This window comes from Urocampus carinirostris, chromosome 2 (genome assembly GCF_059441175.1).
Source record: "Urocampus carinirostris isolate Australia breed hairy pipefish chromosome 2, RoL_Ucar_1.0, whole genome shotgun sequence".
In the NCBI taxonomy this organism is placed as follows: domain Eukaryota; kingdom Metazoa; phylum Chordata; class Actinopteri; order Syngnathiformes; family Syngnathidae; genus Urocampus; species Urocampus carinirostris.
In genome coordinates, this window is record NC_142350.1 from 38,650,955 (window position 1) to 38,672,668 (window position 21,714).

Here is a 21,714-nt window from a genome sequence, read left to right on the forward strand (position 1 = left end):
GATGCTGGAAGGATTTTGAACACCCACACATTTTTCGACAGTACAGAAAGACTGTTTGATGCACAGTGAAGTTTCATTTTTAACAGAACGACACGGGATTTTAACTGATAGCTTTAACAGCAAGTGCAAAGAAAGTTTTAGAATATTTCTGACAATTGCAAAAACGAAAATATCCCATCTTAAAACGTTAAGAACATAATTAATAGGTATTTTATGTATATAGTCATGAAACACAAATAGACAGTCATTTCTTTTTTTAAACTAAAGGATCGACCTGTTACGGCTGCTGTTCAGATGTACGCGGATGATAAAACATGCACTTGATATTCCATGCTTGTACCTGCACATGGATGTGTATGAAAGAGGAGCAGAGACCGAAAGAATGTGAAACGGTTGTATGTGAGGATAGTTAATGCAGGTTACAAATGTTCTCTCTGAACTGATTATGCTTAAAAGAGGGCTGCTTAAAAGTAGATTTGGGGGTGAAATTAATTAGGAACCCACCATGTAAAGAAGAGCACACTTTAATGAGGCATTAGTTCATCATCCAATGTGTAGAATCTGTTATGAATGACACCAGACGCCTGATTTCGATATCATTTTATATCCTGTATTATTTGATCATCATATGCAGTAAGGTTGATTTTCATGAAAAATTGTTGAAAAGGAGTTTTAGTACAAACAACACCATCTACAGATATTACTCTTATGATAAACTACCTCTCACCTGGTTGTTACTTGAGCAGCAATAATGGGATTTTTTTTTTTTTACCTCGAACAGAATTCGACACAAACGTAAGTCCCCACATGTATTGCCTTGTACACACAATTTATTTTTGGATCTGCACACAATTTGCATGCACATCTCAGATTCTATTTTGTATTCATACTCTAAAAATGATACACCTGTACAAATACTTGCATTGCACTGTTACTTGAAATATTATTTTCACAATTAGTTATAATTGGGGGAAAAATACATAAGTCATAATCCTACACTCATATTCCTGTTTCTCTGTAGGGGTTTCTCTCTCCTCCCTCTCTCTCACCCTTACCTGATTTGGCCCTTGACTTCTGAGTTTAATTTTTCTTCTCACATCTGTTTTTACTTGTCTTGATTTTGCCATGTTTTTACTCCGATCACAACTTGTCTTCTTCCTTCACTAGCGCACAATCCCCTTGGTTCTTTGCTATTTCATTGTCTTCCTCGTGACTTCCCAAGCACCCTTGTCCCAGCTACTTGTTCTTCCAGTGTACTGAATCCCTGCCTGCCCTTCTAGATTCGAGTGCTGCCTGGTAAACTCTTGGACTGTCGCCTACATTGCTTGGATACATTTGTACAACAACCCCTTGCCTGCCTCTTGGAACACGATTGTTCCCTTTGGCGTTCTAGATACTGTGGCCTTGAAACCTGACTTTCAGTGTAAAGAACCCTGCCTGGATAAGAGACAGCCGTTTACTGTACCTTTTTGTGTTTCTGCACTGTGCTTCCGCATCACCCCAAGTGAGTTCCTAACAACACAATAAATATTTTGTATAACACAAGTTTAGTATTAGGTAGGGATGCTTAAGTAGAGACCAGGTTTTCATGCCGACACTAGCCACTTTATAATTATCGTACTTGCGATGATAGCCAATATCCAGTATCTGTTTAGTTCTAGTGAACATTTAACAATCTGGAACATGGAACAAAATGTTATAATGCTAATGACTATATGTTGGGATTTGAAAGAATTTATTTTCTTTTTAATCCGTAAGAAATTTTAGGTACTAATAGTAATGGTATGTGTAACCGTTGTCAATGACTAGATTTGGACATTGGTCTGAAAAAGAATATGGTGTACAACTTCCTTGTTATTAAGTATAATGTTATAAATACATATCGCAAAGTAATTGGTGCAATCGTTACAGGTTTTTAAAAATGGTAATGATACTTCATGCCAGAAAAAAAAATTACCTTGTCACTCAGTGCTGTTTTTGTTAAAGCATCACCGGACAATAAAGAAATACTAATAGACTAATAGCAGGGGCCATGTAACAGATTGGCTGTAGGCCGTTCCTCTGCGTGTTCCAACACGAGCAGGTGTCTAGTTGCTTTGCTTTTCAGGCAGTTTGATTGCCTGTATCTGGTTGCAAATAATGAGGGGTCACAACTGGGCAGCAACATAATAAATAGTGATATTAAAAAAAAAAAAATCGGGAATAGCAGAGAGCAATAACCAAATGTAAAATATTGAGAAGGAAGATAGAATATGTATTGTCGAGGTGGGACCTGAATTACAGAGTATAGTGGAGTATAATGCAATCTCAATGAAACATTTCATTTTCATAGTCATATTATGGGGTGAACTCAATTATATATTAGCCATCTGTGGGAACCTTTAAAACATCATTTCGAACTCCCTTTTGAAAAAGTCACAAAAGTGTATTTTAGAGACTTAAATTAAACTTTATAGGCATGATTTAGGAATACCAAAATATATCTAGGTTTTTTTTCCCCTGCTTAAATAATAAACCTGTCTGAAAAGTGATTTTCCATCCATCCATCCATCCATTATCTCCACCACTTATCCTCAGTAGGGTCACAGTGGTGCTGGAGCCCATACCAGCTGACTACAGGCAGTGGGCAGGGGACACCCTTAACTGGTTGCCAGCCAGTCACTGGGAAGTAATTTTCCTCTTTGTTAAATAATGAGTTAACTACAGTGGGTTTAAGACAGCTGTTTTCAGTTTCACCACCTGCACCCTAGTTGAGTTAATAAATGGCTTGAAACAGCATTGGTCAATTCTTCAAAAATATAATAGGAAATGACTGAAACTAAACCAATGAATGTTATTTTTTATCAATCTTTGAAATGGTACAAAGCTGTTTCCAATGATTTGGGACTGCGTCCGTCTACAGTCAAAGCTTGTTTGCACACACAAAAAGGGGAACAGTGGTAAACAATCTAACCTTCCAAGTGTGTCTGCTCATCAAACCATTTAAGAAGCAGAATATATACTGTGTGATGGGTTTTTTCACAATCTGAATAGCCTTCTAATACCCTAAAGCAGTATGCTGCAAGACAACAAATTCAGACTATTGAATTCTCAACCAAACCAAAATGAAGGTTGTGGACGACCAAATATTTGTCCAGAGATATCTAACTGTGAGGCTCGGCAGAAGGTTCTATAGATTTTTGTCTGGTTGGACCATGGATGGTGGAAAGGGTGTGGTCGACCTTGGGAATCTTGGGGTATTCTTTAAAAGAAAGTCCACTCCAGGGATAGAAAAGGAAATCATAAGAAAGGAGATATGTACCAGTCAGATAGAGTATTAGCATTCGCTTTCAATATGCCTACTCTATGAATATCAAAAATAATTTAATTTGGTCACGTGTGTCTAGCTTTTTGTGTTACATTGAAACTTAAATAATATAATAATATGATGCAAGGAATATAAACTAAAAATTACGGATAGGGCCAAACCAAAGCTATAGTACAATTCTTTCTGGCAGTGTATGATTGGAGTTGATCTGGATAACTATTGGAAAGGGCAGACCCTAACAAAATCAGATTAGAATACACAATATCTTTATTAGAACACTAGGGGTGGGACCCTCACTCCCCAAAAGCAATAGTCCTGCTTGTTGTCAATGTCTCTTTCCTGCAACACAGCTGTATATTTTCAGGATGCTTTGTGAAAGTCTGATAACGATCATGTTCATTGAATAAGATGAGTTAGAGGAGGAAGACATGTCAGGCAAACAAGGCTATAGCTCTTGGACAGTCTCGGACATGGATCTTATTTCTGAAAAGATTGCTATCCATTGTTCTGTTTAAACTTATTTTAAATTATCTTATATTTTCATTTATTTTTGGTTCGAATGTTACCCAATCCCGATATCCATGGTGCAAGGTCTTACAGGTCTTTATCAAGACTGTGCCTTATGTATGACAAGGAATCATTTTGGTTTCAATAATCATGTGTTGGAGGACGGTAAAATCAAGTTATCCTCGTATCGTTTTTGTCATTTGTAGTAAGCGATAAATACTTCCAAAAACAGTAACAGCTACAAGGAAGCTTTGCAACATAATCATGGGTACAAATCACATTAATAAATTGCTAAAGTCAGGAAAGTCAGATATTGTTATCAGTCTATTCTTTATCACACTTTTGATTCAGTGAGTGATCGCTTTGTATCGTTTCTTATTTCACACCCCAAGTTTCCTAACATTTCTCGGACTCTATGTCTGTAAATTTGGTAAATGGTTTTACTTCGATGTTAGCCTTGTGTAGCTACATTTCTGGTCAGATTGAAGGGTTGGAGTTAAGATCAATCGGACGAACATGCTATCAAGTACTAAACTATGCAAACAGTCAAAATGTCCAGTATGTTGTCATGCTTTGACATTTTAAAAATATTTGTGGAAAGGAATAGTGTCCACTCAGAGAAAATGGATGTTCACATGTGTAAGCAGTCATTTGTTGTGTGTACGGCATCTAAACTATACTAAATAATATCAAACAAGACATAGAAAACCTGACTCCAAGAATAGGATAGAAATATTCGAGTAATGTAGTTAAAATCCAACGAGAGGCCTGATGAGAGACTAACTACACTAGACTCCTCACCTTTTAAATTATGTATTCACTCGTAACAAAGTAGCATAGGTCACTACGTCATTAGAAACGTAGACAGTGCAGCAGTGATCGTCAATATTTTCTGTACCATCAACTGGTTTAATGTCTGACAATATTCTCCCGGCTCAATAGTAATACAGTAATATTGATTATATCACAAATAGTCATTACAATAGTAACAATAATAACAATAAAAATGATAAGCCCAAATCCACTGTGTAATCATTAGACTACTAGGGATGTTGATGTAATAGGTGAAGGCATTCGATTTTATCCCATCATCACACTGTTTACTCTCTCCACCATGTTGTACAATGTTGTAATGGCCAAACTTTTACCCATGATGCCCCAATAAATTGTTGTGCAACATGGCACTATGAGTAAAAATAGTGTGATGGTAAAATTAAATCTGATACTTTTTCCGTTGTCATCTCAAGTCATAGAGACTTGGTACCAAGACTACATAGCACCAAACGACCCTCGGCCTGATGTTTGCCGATCACTGATGTTCACTACACTATTCACCTTTTCAATGATGTGTTCACCCCAATAAAAGCAGCATAGTTGTGTACAGTACAAACACTAAGAAATGTGGTTTTCTGGGCTACTTATTCATATTGTTTATGTGGGGGAGAAAAAACAGAGGCCGCTCAAGCATAAAATGCTGTACAATAAATCCATGTGATCATGACACACAGCTAATTGTGTTGGGGAGGCAACCAGTATGACTTTGCTGCATTAGATAGATAGATAGATAGATAGATAGATAGATAGATAGATAGATAGATAGATAGATAGATAGATAGATAGATAGATAGATAGATAGATAGATAGATAGATAGATAGATAGATAGATAGATAGATAGATAGATAGATAGATAGATAGATAGATAGATAGATGGATAAAGTGTCTACTCACATTCCAGGTGTTTTTTCTTAGGGGCTGTTTGTTCATGTGTGGTGGCTTTACACACAGCTCGGGACACTTCAGACCCAGTCAAGGTGTATTGGGCCGCTGCAATGCGATCCGTTAGCGTCTGACCCGACATCTTCTCCCCTGAATGGAATCCACCCTCAGAGAATGAGTGGTCCTACCCCCCCACTTCCACTACAAAATCAAGCGCAGCCTCAGTAATCCCAGCTGCCAAACACACTTCTATTACATAACAATAGTAAGAGAACGGTCCAAGCATGCGTCTTGGAGAGAACAACCATTAAAGAATGTCGTTGCAGGACAATGTAAAAGGCCACCTAGAGAGTATTTAAATGAAGGGTGTTATTGTTTCAGTCTCGTGACAAAACGCGTGTCTCCGAATGATGCTCTTGAAGCGCTATACCCCTCCTTACGGTCTTCCAGCCTCCGGCCTACTGCTTAATCCTGGCAGCCTCTCTGACAGTCCTTGTTGGAGGAGAGAAACACCAGGTCCAGGCTGGTACCACTCCTGCGTCCGCAGCAACGCGTTTGTTCTCGTTTCTTATCTGCCTTCTCGCCAGGAGTCCTCCTTCGTCACCCCTTCCCCCCCGCCAACGAACCCCAGCGAGGATCCAAAATCGAATTTAAACTGGCGTCATGTATGTCCTTTTTTTTTTTGTATTCGCGTCGTCTTCGGTCTTGTTAATTATTTATTTTTGCGCTTGTCGCCATGCCCCGCCCTTTCGCTCGTGTCACGTGACGGTGGCGTGCCAATGCCGAAACCGCCGCTGCTTTTTGTGCCATCGCGAGAATTGCAGCTGACAAGCAGGGCATAAAGGGTTAATGAAGTCGATTCGCATCCAGGGTTGGTGCTGGTCAAATGAAGGTTAAAGAGGAGATTTTTTTACAGGGGGGCATCCCCCACAGCTGCTTATCAGCATTAGGCTTTTTTCACTGTCCGTGGTGCTGATACCGTCCATACAAGCGCCAGCTCTTCCATTGTGGCTGTTGGTAATGTAGCTCTTGTGTATTTTAAGATGGCCTTTAAATAATTTTCTTCAAACAGAAACCAATACAAGATATTGACTTATTATCAACGCCAATAGCGCATAAACAGCATTAGTACACAAAATTCCCTTCCCTGTGCAAAAAGACAAATACTCAAGAAATACCTTTAAATCTCAGAAATTTTCCTTGATGGGGCAGTGTGTGTTATGTTGCGCCTACTACAGGTAAAACTTGATTGCAGCCTGGTCATCCTGGAAGGGGGATTACCTCATGTGTGGCCCCTTCTCAAAGTTTCTTTATTTACCTCATGTTGAGGTTTTCCTTGCCCTCATGTAGGTTTTAGATCATGGGATGGTGTAATGATGGGCTGTAGTTTGCAATAGTATGTGGTCTGTGCAGCCTGTTAAGACTCCTTGTGATAAAGGGCTATACAAATAAACATGGCTTGACTTTTAAATAAAGTGGTAGCTCTATACGAGCACCTCTTAAACACAAGTATTTTGATATAGGAAATCTATTTGGAAGAAAAATCTCCGTACGCGACCGAAAATTAAGGTAATAAGTATTCCCAGTGGCCACCACTTAAGACTGCTCACCGCTCGTGACTGCTCACCGTCAGCATCAGCATCCCAGTTTGCGCATGCAAACTAGTACAGGTAATAAAATAAAACAATAAAAATGGTATTGTAAAATAATTTTGTGTGTACGGTCATTCAAAGTTACTCTAATTCTAAGTGTAGTGAGTTCTTATGTATCATTAACAGTCTCAGTTTCATACCTGTCAATTTCAACCAATTGCTCCCCATATTCATCGCTGCAATTCCTCTTATTAAGCAATAATAAACCTTACAATCACAACGCGTCAACTATTTACTGTATAAAATAAAGGGAAAAGATGAATAGATTTCTGTCATTCCTCCTTGCACCTGCCCTTTCCTTTGTTCCACGTGCACACCTGTTACGTTTACTGGCTCTATAATGAGGGCTCATAATAAACTCAATTTTTCCTTAATATTATCTTGTTTATCTTTTTACCGTATATTTTTAAATGTTTAATTTTTTTGGAATGTGTTTTTAAGTAGTTGGGGTTTACTTGGATGCTTGTGCGAGGGCAGGAACAAACCAATTATTATTTTATTATTCTATCAGGCAAAGTCACTCATTACATGAGCACAATCCCGGACAGACTCGTATGAAGATGTACCATTGTACACATAGGTCGAGACATTAGCCTTTATCAACATAACTCTCACCTAAAGGAAGCTGACACATTTTTCCGCCGTTTTGTTGCCATGGGTACCCCGAAACCTCAAGAAGGCTGGACAAAAAGAATAAGAAGTATAATGGTGTTTGGGTCACTTTGAGTTTCCGTAGTTTATATTCTTTCTTGTGCTTGGAAGCAATTATCTTCGGTTGCACTACAGGAGCATCTAGCTAACAAATAATACACACTGTCTCTTTAAAATTGCATTTGTTTCTAGAGATTTACGATTCAGTTCACGGATCCCTTAAACATCAGGGTCGTTGGGGCACCACTTCCTATGGTGTGTCTTGGACAAGTGGAGCCTGATAGCACCTACAACTCTCCAGGTTAATTTTTTGGGTAGTGGTTTGCTCCCCCACATGAAACAGATAACTGTTTTTCATGGATACCAGTAGCAAGAGAACCCTCCTTTCTGGCTCAGATACAGCACCTTCATCCTCTTGGTGCTGTTGTTGTCAGTGTCTTCAGAGATGAAACCAGGTCCTAAATCACTGGATAAAAATGTATTTTGTTACGAAAGTTTGAATATCACGTTGTGCAATACTGTACGCATTGCAGCACTTGTGGCTTCCACATTTTTGTTGAAAAACAAACCGTATGGCCATGACGTTACTTCCTTTGCATTTTTGACATGTTAAAGTCTCTGTCCGGTAAATGACTGACTTTGCCTTTCATCTATTTTTGTATCTTTATTCTTTTATGTTTTTAAATAAATAAAAACACAAATAAAACAATGTCATTAAAATAAAAAAAACAAATATTTTAATATATGTTCCGTCTTAGTGAAAAATACATTTTGACAACTCAGCTTCGTGCTGAGAAAGAAAGAAAAAAGGGCTATTCGTAGCGCTGAGCTAGTTACAATGACCATTTTCCTACTTACACAAGTACCGACACCATAACAAAGGTTATAATGTCACTGATGCTAATACCTGTAATTGATACCTGCTAATCCCTATTTTTTTACATTTCCTTTGAGTGGTTAAGTGTTTATCTATTCATATTTAAATCTTGTATATGAAGTTACCTGTAGCAGCATGATGTGGACAATAATGTCAAGTCCCTCTAGGCGAGGCTCATGTTATATCAAATGAGTGTAAATTTCTCAACTAAAGAGTATTTTTAAAGTACACATTTAGATGAGAGTTCATGTAATTTTAATTATTTAAATCATTTTTTTTTAATGTATTTATTTTTAACCACAAAGGGGCGCTAAATAATACACACCGCCCCTTTAATAATAAGGTACCACACTTTTTGGGGGCGGGGGCTAATAGTTCAAATATATAATAATATAATAATGATGGATTTTGCGAAATTACTTGAAAAGGTCGTTGCACAGCAGCTAAATGACTTCATGTCAGAAAATAACCTTTTTGAAACTGTCCAGTCAGCATTTAGGGCAAATCGCTCTACTGAGACAGCCCTGGCTAAAGTAACCAATGATCTCCTTTTAACAATAGATTCCGGTGCCTCATCAATGTTACTGCTGCTGGATCTCAGCGCTGCTTTTGATACGGTCGACCACAACATATTATTGGTTCGTCTAGAACGCATTGGTATCTCAGGAACTGTACTCTCGTGGTTTAGGTCCTACCTGTCAGACAGGATGCAATGTGTTAACTATGGCAATCTGACCTCTAAACAATCTAATGTCCCCTGTGGTGTTCCTCAAGGCTCTGTACTTGGCCCCCTTCTTTTTAGTATTTATTTGATCCCGCTTGGTGACATTATCCGCAAGTATAATATTAGTTTCCATTGCTATGCAGATGACACTCAACTGTATGTGCCACTGGAAAAAACTGGACATTTAAGTTGTAGAAATCTGGAGGCTTGCCTTACTGAGATTCAAAGATGGATGTCAAATATTTTTTTACGCCTTAACCCAGAAAAAACTGAAATGTTGATTATTGGTCCAGCTCACTGTCGTCAGTTGTTTTCAAACACTACCCTGAACCTAGACAAATGTAATATCACCCATAGTGACTCGGTCAAAAATCTAGGTGTTATATTTGATCCTAATCTGTCGTTTCAATTACACGTGAAAAATATTACTAGAATAGCTTTCTACCACCTCCGTAATATTGAGAAGATTCGTTCGATGCTGTCCCAATCAGATGCAGATTTTAATTCATGCGTTTATTACTTCTCGGCTTGATTACTGTAATGTATTGCTTTCTGGTCTCCCGATGTCTAGCATTAAAAGTTTGCAGCTGGTTCAGAATGCGGCAGCTAGACTTTTGACTAAGACCAAAAAGTTTGAGCATATTACTCCTGTATTAGCCAACTTGCACTGGCTCCCAGTCCACATAAGGTGTGACTTTAAGGTTCTCTTATTAACATATAAATGTTTGCATGGGCTTGCACCCTCTTATCTCTCCGATTTGATTTCCCCCTATGTTCCTGCACGGAGTCTGCACCCGGAAAATGCCGGTCTACTTGTGACTCCGAGAGCCAAGAAGTCTGCAGGCTCGAGAGCGTTCTCCATCCGGGCCCCGGTGTTATGGAACGCCCTGCCTCTGGAGATAAGATCTGCAACCTCAACGGAAGTTTTTAAATCGAGGCTTAACACACTTCTATTCCAAAGCACATGATTGATGCCCACCTCATATTCTGTTTTGTCCTGTCTTTTTCCGACGCCTGCCTGGCTGATACGAAGGAGAAGGATGATTTGGGATGGGTCAGCGGACCAGCGTCTGACCTGCAGCATGTCAACCCCTGCATTTACCAGCTGGCAGAGACGGGAGGCAGCGTCGTGGCCGTCATAGACTTTCTGGACTGGTTTGCAGGCTGGGGGCGTCGTTGATGTCTTGCACTTTCCGGACATTTTCAACATCTTACCTAATGTTTACTATTATGTGTATAGTAATGCTAATTGTAATTCACCCTGGTCAATCCTGGAAGGGGGATTACCACATGTGAGGTCTTTCTCAAGGTTTCTCTTTTCTCCTCACACTGAGGTTTTTGAGTTGTTCCTTGCCTGCATGCTGGTTTAAGATCAGGTAATTGTGTAATTGTAATCCTGTGCAGTCCTTTGAGACATTTTTGTGATTAAGGGCTATATAAATAAATGTGACTTGACTTGGATTAAAAATATTATCTGTCAATATAAAGCATGTACTCAAAGAATCTTTTTGATAATTCACAAGAGTATTTTTGATAATTATCAAATTTACCAAGCCTTTATTGTTAACAAAAGCAGAAATTAAATAAAACTTGGTATAAAATACTCTCCAACAAACGTTCACTTTACATAACATCAGACATGGCCTTTTGCTCATTCACAGCTCCAATGCTCTAACGATTGAGTGAAAGTACTCAATATTGTGGTCATTCAGTTTGATTTTATCAAAGTTTTCCTTTGCTTGGAGCAAACCTTTTAACAAGCTGGATTTGAAAAGCCCTGACGATCCTTAACAGTTGAATTTCCTCTTGGAAGAATTTACTATCGATGACAGTTTGGTACACAATAGAGTGTTGGTGATAATTTGATCAATATTTCTCTGCTGGTGAAATAATACAACTTGATATTCTGCAGGCATAAAAAGCATGCAATTTAAAAGAACAGCGACATAGGATATGAGACGTTTCAGCTAGAAATCTTTATTAAGTCGCATCAATATGGGCTGGCAACGCATCCTTTCTTGGTCCCAAAGGACTAACATGAAATAGTAAAAGTCAGCCTTCAAGGCTTCTTACTGTACAAACAATTAAAATCAAATAGATTTAGAAATGTAAAATCATTATAAATACAAAAAAAAACATTTACAAATAATTCTCCAACTGTATTCCATAGCTGCAGCAATACAAGTTGAAGTCTAGTGCGGATAAGGTGTACATTTCCAGTGTTCTCACGTTTTGATCAGGCCTTCGAGAAAGTCCTTCTCAACCATTTCCTCAATGTTTTGTCGAGCTCGACTCCAGAACACCTTCTGGCTTTCCAGTTTGTGACCTTCCTTTTCACAAGAAAACGAACCAGCGGCACGGTTGTGAGCAGTACCGCAGCGGCTGCTAGTTTTGCTATTGTACACCTGGCTGAGAAGGTTGAAAAAAGGAAGCAGTTGCTCCATGCTACGGATTACATAGAGGGTTAGCATCAGGTGGCCTGGCTCCCAGGAAAGGGTTCGAGATGAGCAGTCTTCTTCTGGATTTTTCTGCGGAGAACATATTGTTACAAAAGAATTGAGTAGAGTGCATAATTCTAAGGTGAAAAGTATGTGCTGGATGGCGGAATATTCGTTCTTGTAACATGTACAGTAATCTTTCACAGTATCACGGTTTACTTTTCGAGTTTCTAACACAGACGTCTGTTTTTCTGTCATTGGAGGTTGCTGTGGCAACGGACCGATTTGCATTTGCTTGTCATCGTTACTTGAGGATTAAAGGAAACTCAAGCAACCTGATTGATGATGCAAAGAAAGAAGTGTAGCGTTTCTAATATATAACCCTTTCTGCTGTTTAATTTGGATGCATAAATTCCGGACTTGATTTGTCGATGCAAAAGTCAAAATGTTGTGAGTATATTGTAAAGACTCATAGGGCGAGACAGACAGACAAATTAGTCAGCTAAGTGTTCACTCACATTTCATGTGTTCTTTCTCTACTGTCAAACCACCCGTTTTGCAACCGTCATTTATTATATGAATATTGTTAGTAAAAACCTCGACTCATTTCTCTTTCCAGATGTCTCCGCGGTGTTTTGTATGCTCGCCATTTTCCTAAGTTTTAATCAGCGATTTACACACAAAAACATTAAAAGGTGAGGATTTTTTTTATTCTAATAAAAAACAACAACATACCGCATTGTATTTAAAGACACAGTGTTTAAAATGTCCAGAATGTACGGTAATAGTTTTCTCCAGCACTGTTATGGTGGACCTAGGTCAAGAAGGTTAATGTAAAACTGGGAGGCTGCTATACCTTAGCACGTTTCCTCAGCAGCTTGACTAGTCGGACAACGTAGGGTTTAAACTCCCGCTGGTGAGTGCCTTGACGTCTCACCTCCATTCCGGAATCATCTGAAGCTTCAGGTATGAATGCCCACCGGTACCTACAATTATAACATAAAAGAAAATCCCCATTGTTGAAAATGATGAACCAGCTCGACTACCTTGTGGTAGCCCCTGAGCAGCAAGATGGCAGACAAAAATGTCTGCTCCCTCAAGATCAAGTCTTCTACATTTTCTGTCACGCCACCCCTCGGAAGATGAATTCCCCGAACCTTGTTGTATGAAATAAATACAAATCCTTTGACCTAGGAGTATTTAAAAAAAAGCCCATGTGTATATATATATATATATATATATATATATATATATATATGATAGTTCATGTATTTAAGCTTATTATTCAAATCAATATGTATATATTTTTTATCAATGACGTTTTTATAACCGCTAAGAAGTGGTAAATAATACACATTATCCCTTTATAACAGTGATTCTCAACCACTATTTGAGAAACTAGTGGAATATAATGCTAAGAAGAAGGAAAAAAACTGAGGGTCGATTACACGGTAGATGTCAATCGTACACTGCCCGATCTCTTCTTCCTGTTCTGTGAAACGACACCGTCCCGATTGTGTTTGAGAGGGACCATATATCGTTTCATTGTGATTGTGTTTGCTTAATTTCCTTTTTCTGCCCATAGTAATGGTTCCCCCAAGAAAGTAAGTGATAAGGGGAAAGTGAATTGAAAAACAGTGACAAGAACAATCCAGTTGAAGAAGGAAATGATTGTGAAGTACAAAAATATTGTACAAGTGTCTGCCATTGAAAAAGTTATATAATTAGCTTTTTATTTCACCAGTTTATTGAACTTTATCTCCACAATTAAGTCATTAAAGTATTTTAGGTACAATTTTTTAAACATTTTTGGGGTATGAACTTATTTTAGTATGGAGATATTTTACAGCATCTTATGGAGGGCACTTGGCGATAGAGGCTTGAATGTGAGTCCCTACAGGTACAGTACTTGAGTTTTGTTGTTTTGCCAGTCATTTTGTTTTTGAAAAAAAGGTGAATATATACACCAGGGATCTCCAACCTTTTTCACACCAGGTAACTTTTGTTACTAATTCGTGTGAAGGCCACTTAGTTTGATATGCATTTCCAGAACAACTACTCATTATGTTATTACTATGATACTACTGTTTTATTACCAGGTTAATTATTGGAAGTAGGGTTAAAGAGACTCAGGCAATCGCTAACAACAGTTTACTAGACCCAGCATAATGACTGAAAACTATCTCTGCTTTAAACTACTCTTTAAACTACTCAATCCTTTCATTCAATAAATGTAAGAATTTGAATTCTTTTCTGGATTTTGGTTTGCAGCTTGTTATTAGGGTGGAATAGTGGGTCCTCAAATCAGACCAGTTGAGAACCACTGCTTTTAAGAAAAACAATGTATCTCAATGTGAATGCCTGATGTGATTTCCTTTCCCCTACAAGGCTACAAAACCTCTGAAATACTTGCAAAATACTAACATTTGGAATTGAGGCAGGCTTTCGGGTGGAAGTGCCAAGGCCAAGTCCAGCAGCTTGCAGGCTGACAAATAGAGGTTAAGCCACCGTTGACTGTTGTAGGATGTTGAGAAGCCGTTCCCACCAGAATAGGTGGTCTCCAAACCAGCCACAGATGGCCCAGATGTCCTAGGGAGGGAAAGAAAGGAGTAGTTATTGGGGTTTATAAGAATTGTCATTAGAGTAACCACTTAAAAAACAAATTGTTTTTTATACAATAGCAGAGCCGCCCAAAATTATGAAGTCATGCTTATTCATTTATGAAGTCAAGAACATTTTTAGATTTTGATTTTGTTTAGTATTATCATTTAAAAGTGCAATTTCTAAATCAAAAATAGGATCTTCAACAATGTCACTGCACATCAAACCTGCTGCAAGTGTCCAGCAGATTAAACTAAAGCACCATAAATAACAGAAGAAAAATAAACAGTCTCAAACAAAAATCCCTGCTCAATTTTTTTTTTCCATTTTCATTTGGAATTTGCTAAAAACGGATTTGTAGTTTTTTGTAATACAGCAATCACATTTAAATTGGATGACAAAATAATACATGCCTGACATTTGAAATAGCTAATTTTAATTGCAACATTGTAGTAGGAAACAGTTCTTTATACAAGTCAGCATGCAAACGGGCTGTGATTGGACAAAATCTTAAAATGACTTGACCACAGGAATCCAAGTTTAGAGTCTCTTCAATAATGACAGTACAGTAAGACCTCGGTTATCGCGGTTAATGGGGACCAAAACCACCCGCGATAAGTGAAAATCCGCAAAGTAGCGGCGCATCTTCAAAAAATAAAAAATAATAATATATATATATTTTTTAAAATTATTATTTTTTAGATCCGGTTGATGGGGAACAAAACCACCCGCAAAAAGTGAAAATCTGCGAAGTAGCAACGATCCTTCAGAAAAAAAAAAAGAAAAAAGAAAAAAAAAATATATATATTATTTTTTAGACCCGGTTAATGGCGCCAAAACCACCGGCTAAAAGTGAAAATCTGCGAAGTAGCAACGCCCCTTCAAAAAAAAAAAGAAAAAAAAAAAGATCTCATCTCGTTATCTGCACCGCTTATCCTTATTAGGGTGACGCCGCGTCCGCCGAACTCGCTCTGTCGCGCAGCCCGGGAGTGACCTCCACCGACCCCCCCCTCCCCCGTCCCATCCAGCCGGCCACCTTATCCCGCGTCCAATGACGTTCCCCCGAAAAAACCCGCAAAAAGTGAAAATCTGTGAAGCCCCTTCAAAAAAAAAAAAAAAAAAAAAAAAATTTTTTTTTTTTTTTCAAACCATTAGAGACCGCGAAGCTCTGAAGCCGCGAACGTCGAACCGCGAAGTCCCACTGTCATGGCACCCTAAATTGAAAAAGTAAGTGTATTCCTATATTATGACGCCTACTGAGAATCATAGTAAAGTTAAAACCCACTGTTATAACCAGTCTCCTCAAAAATGATAATATTGACTTTTATTGTGTTATCCACTGAGAATATTAAGGCAATCTCAACTGCATTGAGAAGATTTGCCAGGCATGTTAGCAAGGAAGCCAACATACCTACAAACTCCTGCACTATTTTGGTGTATCATAGATTCCCTCCCCATTATTTTGCTTACGCTGGGAGTACTAATAAACTGATATACTAGTTTAACCTTTAAGTTTTGTTCCAACTGTTCCCAATATTTTGTTGCTCTGTACTTATACATGTGTGTTAAGGTTAAACTTACTTTGCATGGCCTAAAATAAAAGTCCATAATTGGTACATAATCCTTGCTCTTATACACATTTCATAGTGCTCTGTTTAGGTAAGCACTAGAAAAGCACTAAAAAAGCAATAGCAAAGCGAAGCCATCAGAGAACTGTGTCAGCGTCACTTTTAAGCATCCTTTTTGAGAAACATGGCAACAAATTCAAGCATTTACAAACACTTCACCCAAGAATTTTTCAGTCCTTGAAAACAAAAAATGGAATAACGAGCTTTTTCAAGAATTTTAAGCACCAGTACAAACTCTGCAAGGCGGGCCAGGAAAAATTTTTTAGATGGAGGAATTCCTTCCCTTCCTAAAGCCCTTCTATGAGCTACCACTTTTTATGAAATCTTCATGGTAACAAAATCAGATTAGCTGTTGAGGGTGTGGCTATCAAAGAACAGAAACATGATTGTCTGATAGCGACAAAGATGCAATAGTAAAAACAACAAACAAAAGTGAGTCAATATAGCGAACTGGCATCCCATGAAATCTACTTTAAACTTCCAATAGTAAGAACAGAACTTAAAAATGTGAAATGGAAATTATAAACGTACCTCGATATATCCTCATCTGCTGTCAGCTCTTGCTCCATCAAAAGAAACACTTGAACCTAAAAAGAAACAAATAGAAAATTATAAAATGTACACAAGAAAAGCCATGTAACAACAACCTCAGCTACAAACCAAAACTTTTGAGAGCTTACCAATTCGGTGATCATGGTGGGCCATAATGAGGTGAGGTGTTGAGGTGACATGCGCAGCAACAGGACCCGGAAGAAGAGAAACACCTGCGCATGCAGGATGGGCACCTGAGGAAGACGCAAGCTCTCCACCAGGCGTTCTAAAATAACAAGTATGGAACTGAGCATACTGGTAATAAATTACACTAAAATGAAATTATACATTATAAAAAGCTGCCTTCCTCTGTAGAGATTTTCTATACCTTGTATGTCAGGGAGGTATTTTTGGTACTGGTCTACTTCACTACTGTAGATGGTGAAAGCCAGGCGTTTAAGCAACATGGCTCTCTGTTCCAGTTCAGCATCTCTGTTGGTGAATAGACTTAGGGAGCTGCTCTGGGCAACCGCTACGCGGGCTGAATGAGTCCAGAAAGGAAACAAAATCAAAAAACACATAAACGTTCCATTTTAATCACAATTTAACTACAGTATTTAAATACTCAGAATGGGTTTGCCGTTGAGCAGGGATCTCCAACCTTTTTCACACCAGGTAACTTTTGTTACTAATTCGTGTGAAGGCCACTTAGTTTGATATGCATTTCCAGAACAACTACTCATTATGTTATTACTATGATACTACTGTTTTATTACCAGGTTAATTATTGGAAGTAGGGTTAAAGAGACTCAGGCAATCGCTAACAACAGTTTACTAGACCCAGCATAATGACTGAGCACTAATGAGCTATTTGCAGAACAGGTCCACGGGCACATCAGCTGTCCTGATGGAGCACCATGTTGGAGACCCCTGCCTTTGAGAGCCCTTTGTATTATATAGCCCCCCCTAGTGATGAAATAAAAAATTATTCAAATAATATCGTGTAAAGGTGCATTTTTTCAAAACACTCTCAGGTTGAGAAATTTGCAATTATTTTGTTAACTTAAGCTCCACCTAGAGGGAGCTGACATCTTGCTGCCACTGGCTCCAAAAAAAACCCTCGAGAGGTTTGGCAACAAAAAATAAAAACATAAGAAAAAAATCAGAAAGATTATGTCGTTTGGTCACTTTGAATCTCTGTCGTTTGTATTCTTCCTTGAGCTTTTTAGAACTTATCTTTGCTTGTCCTGTACCATGGGTCTCAAACATGGTGCTCACGGCCACCAGGTAACCCCCTACAAGCAACTGAATATCCTGCGGACTAGTTCTGAAAATAGCCCACCAGTAAAGGGTCATAGTGATCTTTTAGGAAATTGGATTTCTGACTAGCATGATAAATTATTGGCATGATCAGTGCCTAAAAACAATGTTTTATTGGTTCAATGTACTTATCTCATCTCATCTCATCAGCCGTACCGCTTATCCTCATTAGGGTCGCGGGGGGGCTGGAGCCCATCCCAGCCATCTCCGGGCAGTGGGCAGGGGACACCCTGAACTGGTTGCCAGCCAATCGCAGGGCACAATGTACTTATTTTAACCCTATTTCTAATCATTACAACCGGGTAATAACATAACAATGACATAGGATTTGTCTGACTCGAGATACCATTATAGGCTGACCCTTTGTGGCTATTTTACACTAGGAACTACAAATTAGAGAAGGAAAACAAAATCAATTCAAATCATACATTGTTCAATGAAATACTGTACTGGTGTTTAACGGCATTTCTTTAAAATATCACCTATTTTCTTTCTGGATGAGGAAAGGAATACTGGTATTTGACGCTTAATGGTAACATTGACCACGTTGAAGTTCAGTACTAGTATACATTTTGAAAAAAGTGGTATTAGACATCCCTCATTATTATATCTATTATTATTCTTATTATGATTTACTTATTTATCTATTGTGAAACATGCAAGTTTTCATTAAAAATAACTTGAATCCATGGAAGAGTACAGACTCATAAATGCCAAATAGGTAAAAATACTTTAGATACGGTTCAATAGGTGAATTTTCTTAAATTTTAACGAAAAAAGGAGGAAAACAAAACATACTCATAAGATCTCTGAATGTGGTCTTGTCATGAGTCATCAAGTGATCAATGATGGCCCTCCAGCTGAAAGAAAAAAAAATCTAACCTTTAGACAGTCACAAACATCTCCTTAAATACTGGATATTTGCATGTAAAACACACCAATAAAGATATTATTTCTACATTAACATTGTCATAAATTACAAGCACTATCTTACTATTATTTTGGCCGCTTTTTCCTGACATTTATTTTAATCCCATTTTCTCTTAAATTTTATTATGTAATTTTCCTGGAGTGAAATGAAATGATCTGCATTTATATAGCGCTTTTCAAGTCAATGAAGACTTCCCAAAGAGCTTTACATCGTGCTTTACATTTACCCATTCACGCACCCTCACACACCAATAGCGGCCGTGCAGCCATGCAAGGCGCCAACTTTCTTATTGGGGGCATTAGGGATTCAGTGTCTTACCCAAGGACACTTTGACATGTAACACGGAGGTGCCGATTCGAACCTGCAATTCCTTGATCCCAAGACGAGCGCTGTACACCTCCTGAGCTAATGCCGCCCCCAGTGCAATGTCTGATCTCGTTGCTTCTATTGGCACTAAATTTGGAGCCCTATCGATTGTCTAAAACGCTACACAAAAATGTTTACAATGATCTTAAAACTAGTTTCACTTAATAAAATGTAAAAAAAAAAAAAAACTGGAAATACAAATTTGTAGTGAAAAACGCAATAAATTAGGAAGGTTATAAGGCTGCCCGTTTTGCCAGATAACCAAAGGGTATTTCCTTCAATTTAAAGCATCATATAAAAGATAAGAACAGGTGAGGTAATTGTACCATAAGCAGCAGGTTCATTCTTTTTCTGGACCATACAATATAATTATTTCATGCTAAGCATGTTCCTATTACCAACTGAAACAATTAATCTCCTGTTTTGGACAAACGCATGAAGAATGCTCACTACGATATCGTCAATGAAAATAAAGATAATTCCAATTCTAAACAGGAATTAAACAATGTACATTTACTTGAAACTCCTTTCTTCAGTTTTGTGTTTGATTTATGTTGCACAAAGTTCAGAAACACTGACCGAGAAGAAAATATTGCGCATGGTGCACACTGACTGATGTATTACTCACTGGCAGACACAGGACGAGTCCATCTGGAAGAAGGTGTGATCCATAAAGAGGTCAAAGGCTTCCTTTTTCCAGGCTCGACGTGTGTACTGGTAGCCACTTAGACTGCTCAGTAGCTGGATGCATGCCCGATAGCTGGGAGCATTGTGAGCGCTGAAAAGGTGATAACATTATTCACATGTAATATAGCTTTGTATAAGGAATTTTAATTCAGCAAAATATTTTTTCTGTGCATTTCTTTTGGGGGGGGGGGGGTAATGTCTGTTGGGTGACACATCGGATAGCTTTGATATCAGCGACTAGAATTTCAGTTGATTAGCATTTTTCTTTCAAAGTAATTTCCCAAAAACAATAGCAAGCCAAATCAATTTTGAACTTCCACAAAAACGTATTTACCTGTGGTTGCGCAGATATGGAACTACGTAGTGCATAATGTTTACCAGCAGTGGAATAACTCGCTCCTTCTCATCACTGTAGAACACCATGTCCAACAAATGTGCCAGCACCTGAATAAAGTTTCCTGTTAACACCCTGAACACTGCAGAATAGACGCAATGCAGTTATTCCCCGAGAATTTTGTGAGACCCCAGTGGGAGGACAATCAAGGTGGGGGTCCCGATGCATGAACAAGAAGCTAGGTCTATAATGAATGTGTGCCATTTTAAACTATTTAATCGTTAATACACAAAACATGAAAAAACAATGGCACAGAAATCAAGTCAAACCCACTAAGTATGGTAAAGGAGACAGGAGTTAAAAGCAAGAATAACTAGTGAGGTTTTGATACTGATGCTTTACTATTTTAAGATATCGTATTAGCGACTAATCACAACAAATCACTGATATGACTTTCAAATCTAATACTCATATCGGTGAGTTGGTAAAAAAAAAAAATCCTATCTGGCCTTATGTGAAAAAGTATTGTTCTTCACAAATGGATAACAATGGGAACAGTGGCAAACCTTCCAAAGAGTGGTCGACCAAGTAAGATTACTCCAAGAGCTCATCCAGGAGGTTACAAAAGAACCTCGGAAAACATCCAAGAAACTGCAGGCCTTGCTGGCCTCAGTTAAGGTGAGTATTCCGGACCCCACTATAAGAAAGACACTGGCCAAAATGGCATTTATGGGAGAATTCCTAGGCGAAAACCACTGCTGTCACAAAAGAACAAAGAGTCGTCTCAAATTTGCTATTAAGCATCTTGATTATTCTCAAGGCCTTTGGAGAAACATTCTGTGGACTGATGAGTCAAAAACCTTTTAAAAGGTGTGCATCCTGTTAAATCAGGAGTAAAAATGGCTCAGATTTGACAAAAAGAACATGTGACTAACAGTAAAACACGGTGGTGGCGGTGTCATGGTCTGGGGCTGCTTTATGAAACATAACACTAGTGTGAGGCATTTTAAACACTTTACATTGGTCAATAAGTTGGATGATTAAATGGTGAATGACTAGAAGCAAAGATGTTTGAAAGATTTGAAACAGAGCACAAAAATTCCAGGACTGCTGGACAATACAGATAGTGATGGTTTAATGTTTTGGACAAAATGTATGAATTATCAAAATCAATATATGATCCATAGTTGTAAACTGACAGCTAGAGAAACAACAGTTGTGTGAAGAAGAGCAGATTATAAAACAGTAAACATGTTTTACCTCAGCCAGCAGCGTAAGAGCATGAACGCTGTAGACAGATGGCGTAAAACTGGAGGCCTCCATAACAGTGAGCATTAAATCTACCAAAAGGGAATGAATACATGTGGGTTAATTTTTAGATTCATTGAAAAATTCACAAGAACTTCATTTTATTTAATACATTTTTCCTAACGGACTTCAATT

At 38.2% G+C, this 21,714-nt stretch overlaps 2 protein-coding genes across 15 annotated transcripts in view; both read right to left on the reverse strand.

Moving 5' to 3' along the window:
- The window catches only part of snap91a (synaptosome associated protein 91a), a 63,110-nt gene extending 56,860 nt beyond the window's left edge, over window positions 1-6,250 (reverse strand). For all 11 annotated transcript variants that reach the window (XM_088326469.1, XM_088326463.1, XM_088326472.1 and 8 more), the window contains exon 1: window positions 5,544-6,250. In XM_088326469.1, the coding sequence (XP_088182595.1) occupies window positions 5,544-5,673 (130 nt within the window). In that variant the 5' untranslated portion in view covers window positions 5,674-6,250. The remainder of the gene's footprint in view (window positions 1-5,543) is intronic.
- A 5,152-nt stretch (window positions 6,251-11,402) lies between these two features.
- Window positions 11,403-21,714, reverse strand: part of dop1a (DOP1 leucine zipper like protein A) — a 38,571-nt gene continuing 28,259 nt past the window's right edge. For all 4 annotated transcript variants that reach the window (XM_088326475.1, XM_088326476.1, XM_088326474.1 and 1 more), the window contains 10 exons: window positions 21,532-21,611; window positions 20,272-20,381; window positions 19,879-20,028; window positions 18,752-18,813; window positions 17,022-17,174; window positions 16,783-16,919; window positions 16,634-16,689; window positions 14,298-14,462; window positions 12,730-12,859; window positions 11,403-11,963 (listed from right to left, as the gene is read on the reverse strand). In XM_088326475.1, coding sequence (XP_088182601.1) covers window positions 11,661-11,963; window positions 12,730-12,859; window positions 14,298-14,462; window positions 16,634-16,689; window positions 16,783-16,919; window positions 17,022-17,174; window positions 18,752-18,813; window positions 19,879-20,028; window positions 20,272-20,381; window positions 21,532-21,611 — 1,346 coding nt within the window. In that variant the 3' untranslated portion in view covers window positions 11,403-11,660. The remainder of the gene's footprint in view (window positions 11,964-12,729; window positions 12,860-14,297; window positions 14,463-16,633; window positions 16,690-16,782; window positions 16,920-17,021; window positions 17,175-18,751; window positions 18,814-19,878; window positions 20,029-20,271; window positions 20,382-21,531; window positions 21,612-21,714) is intronic.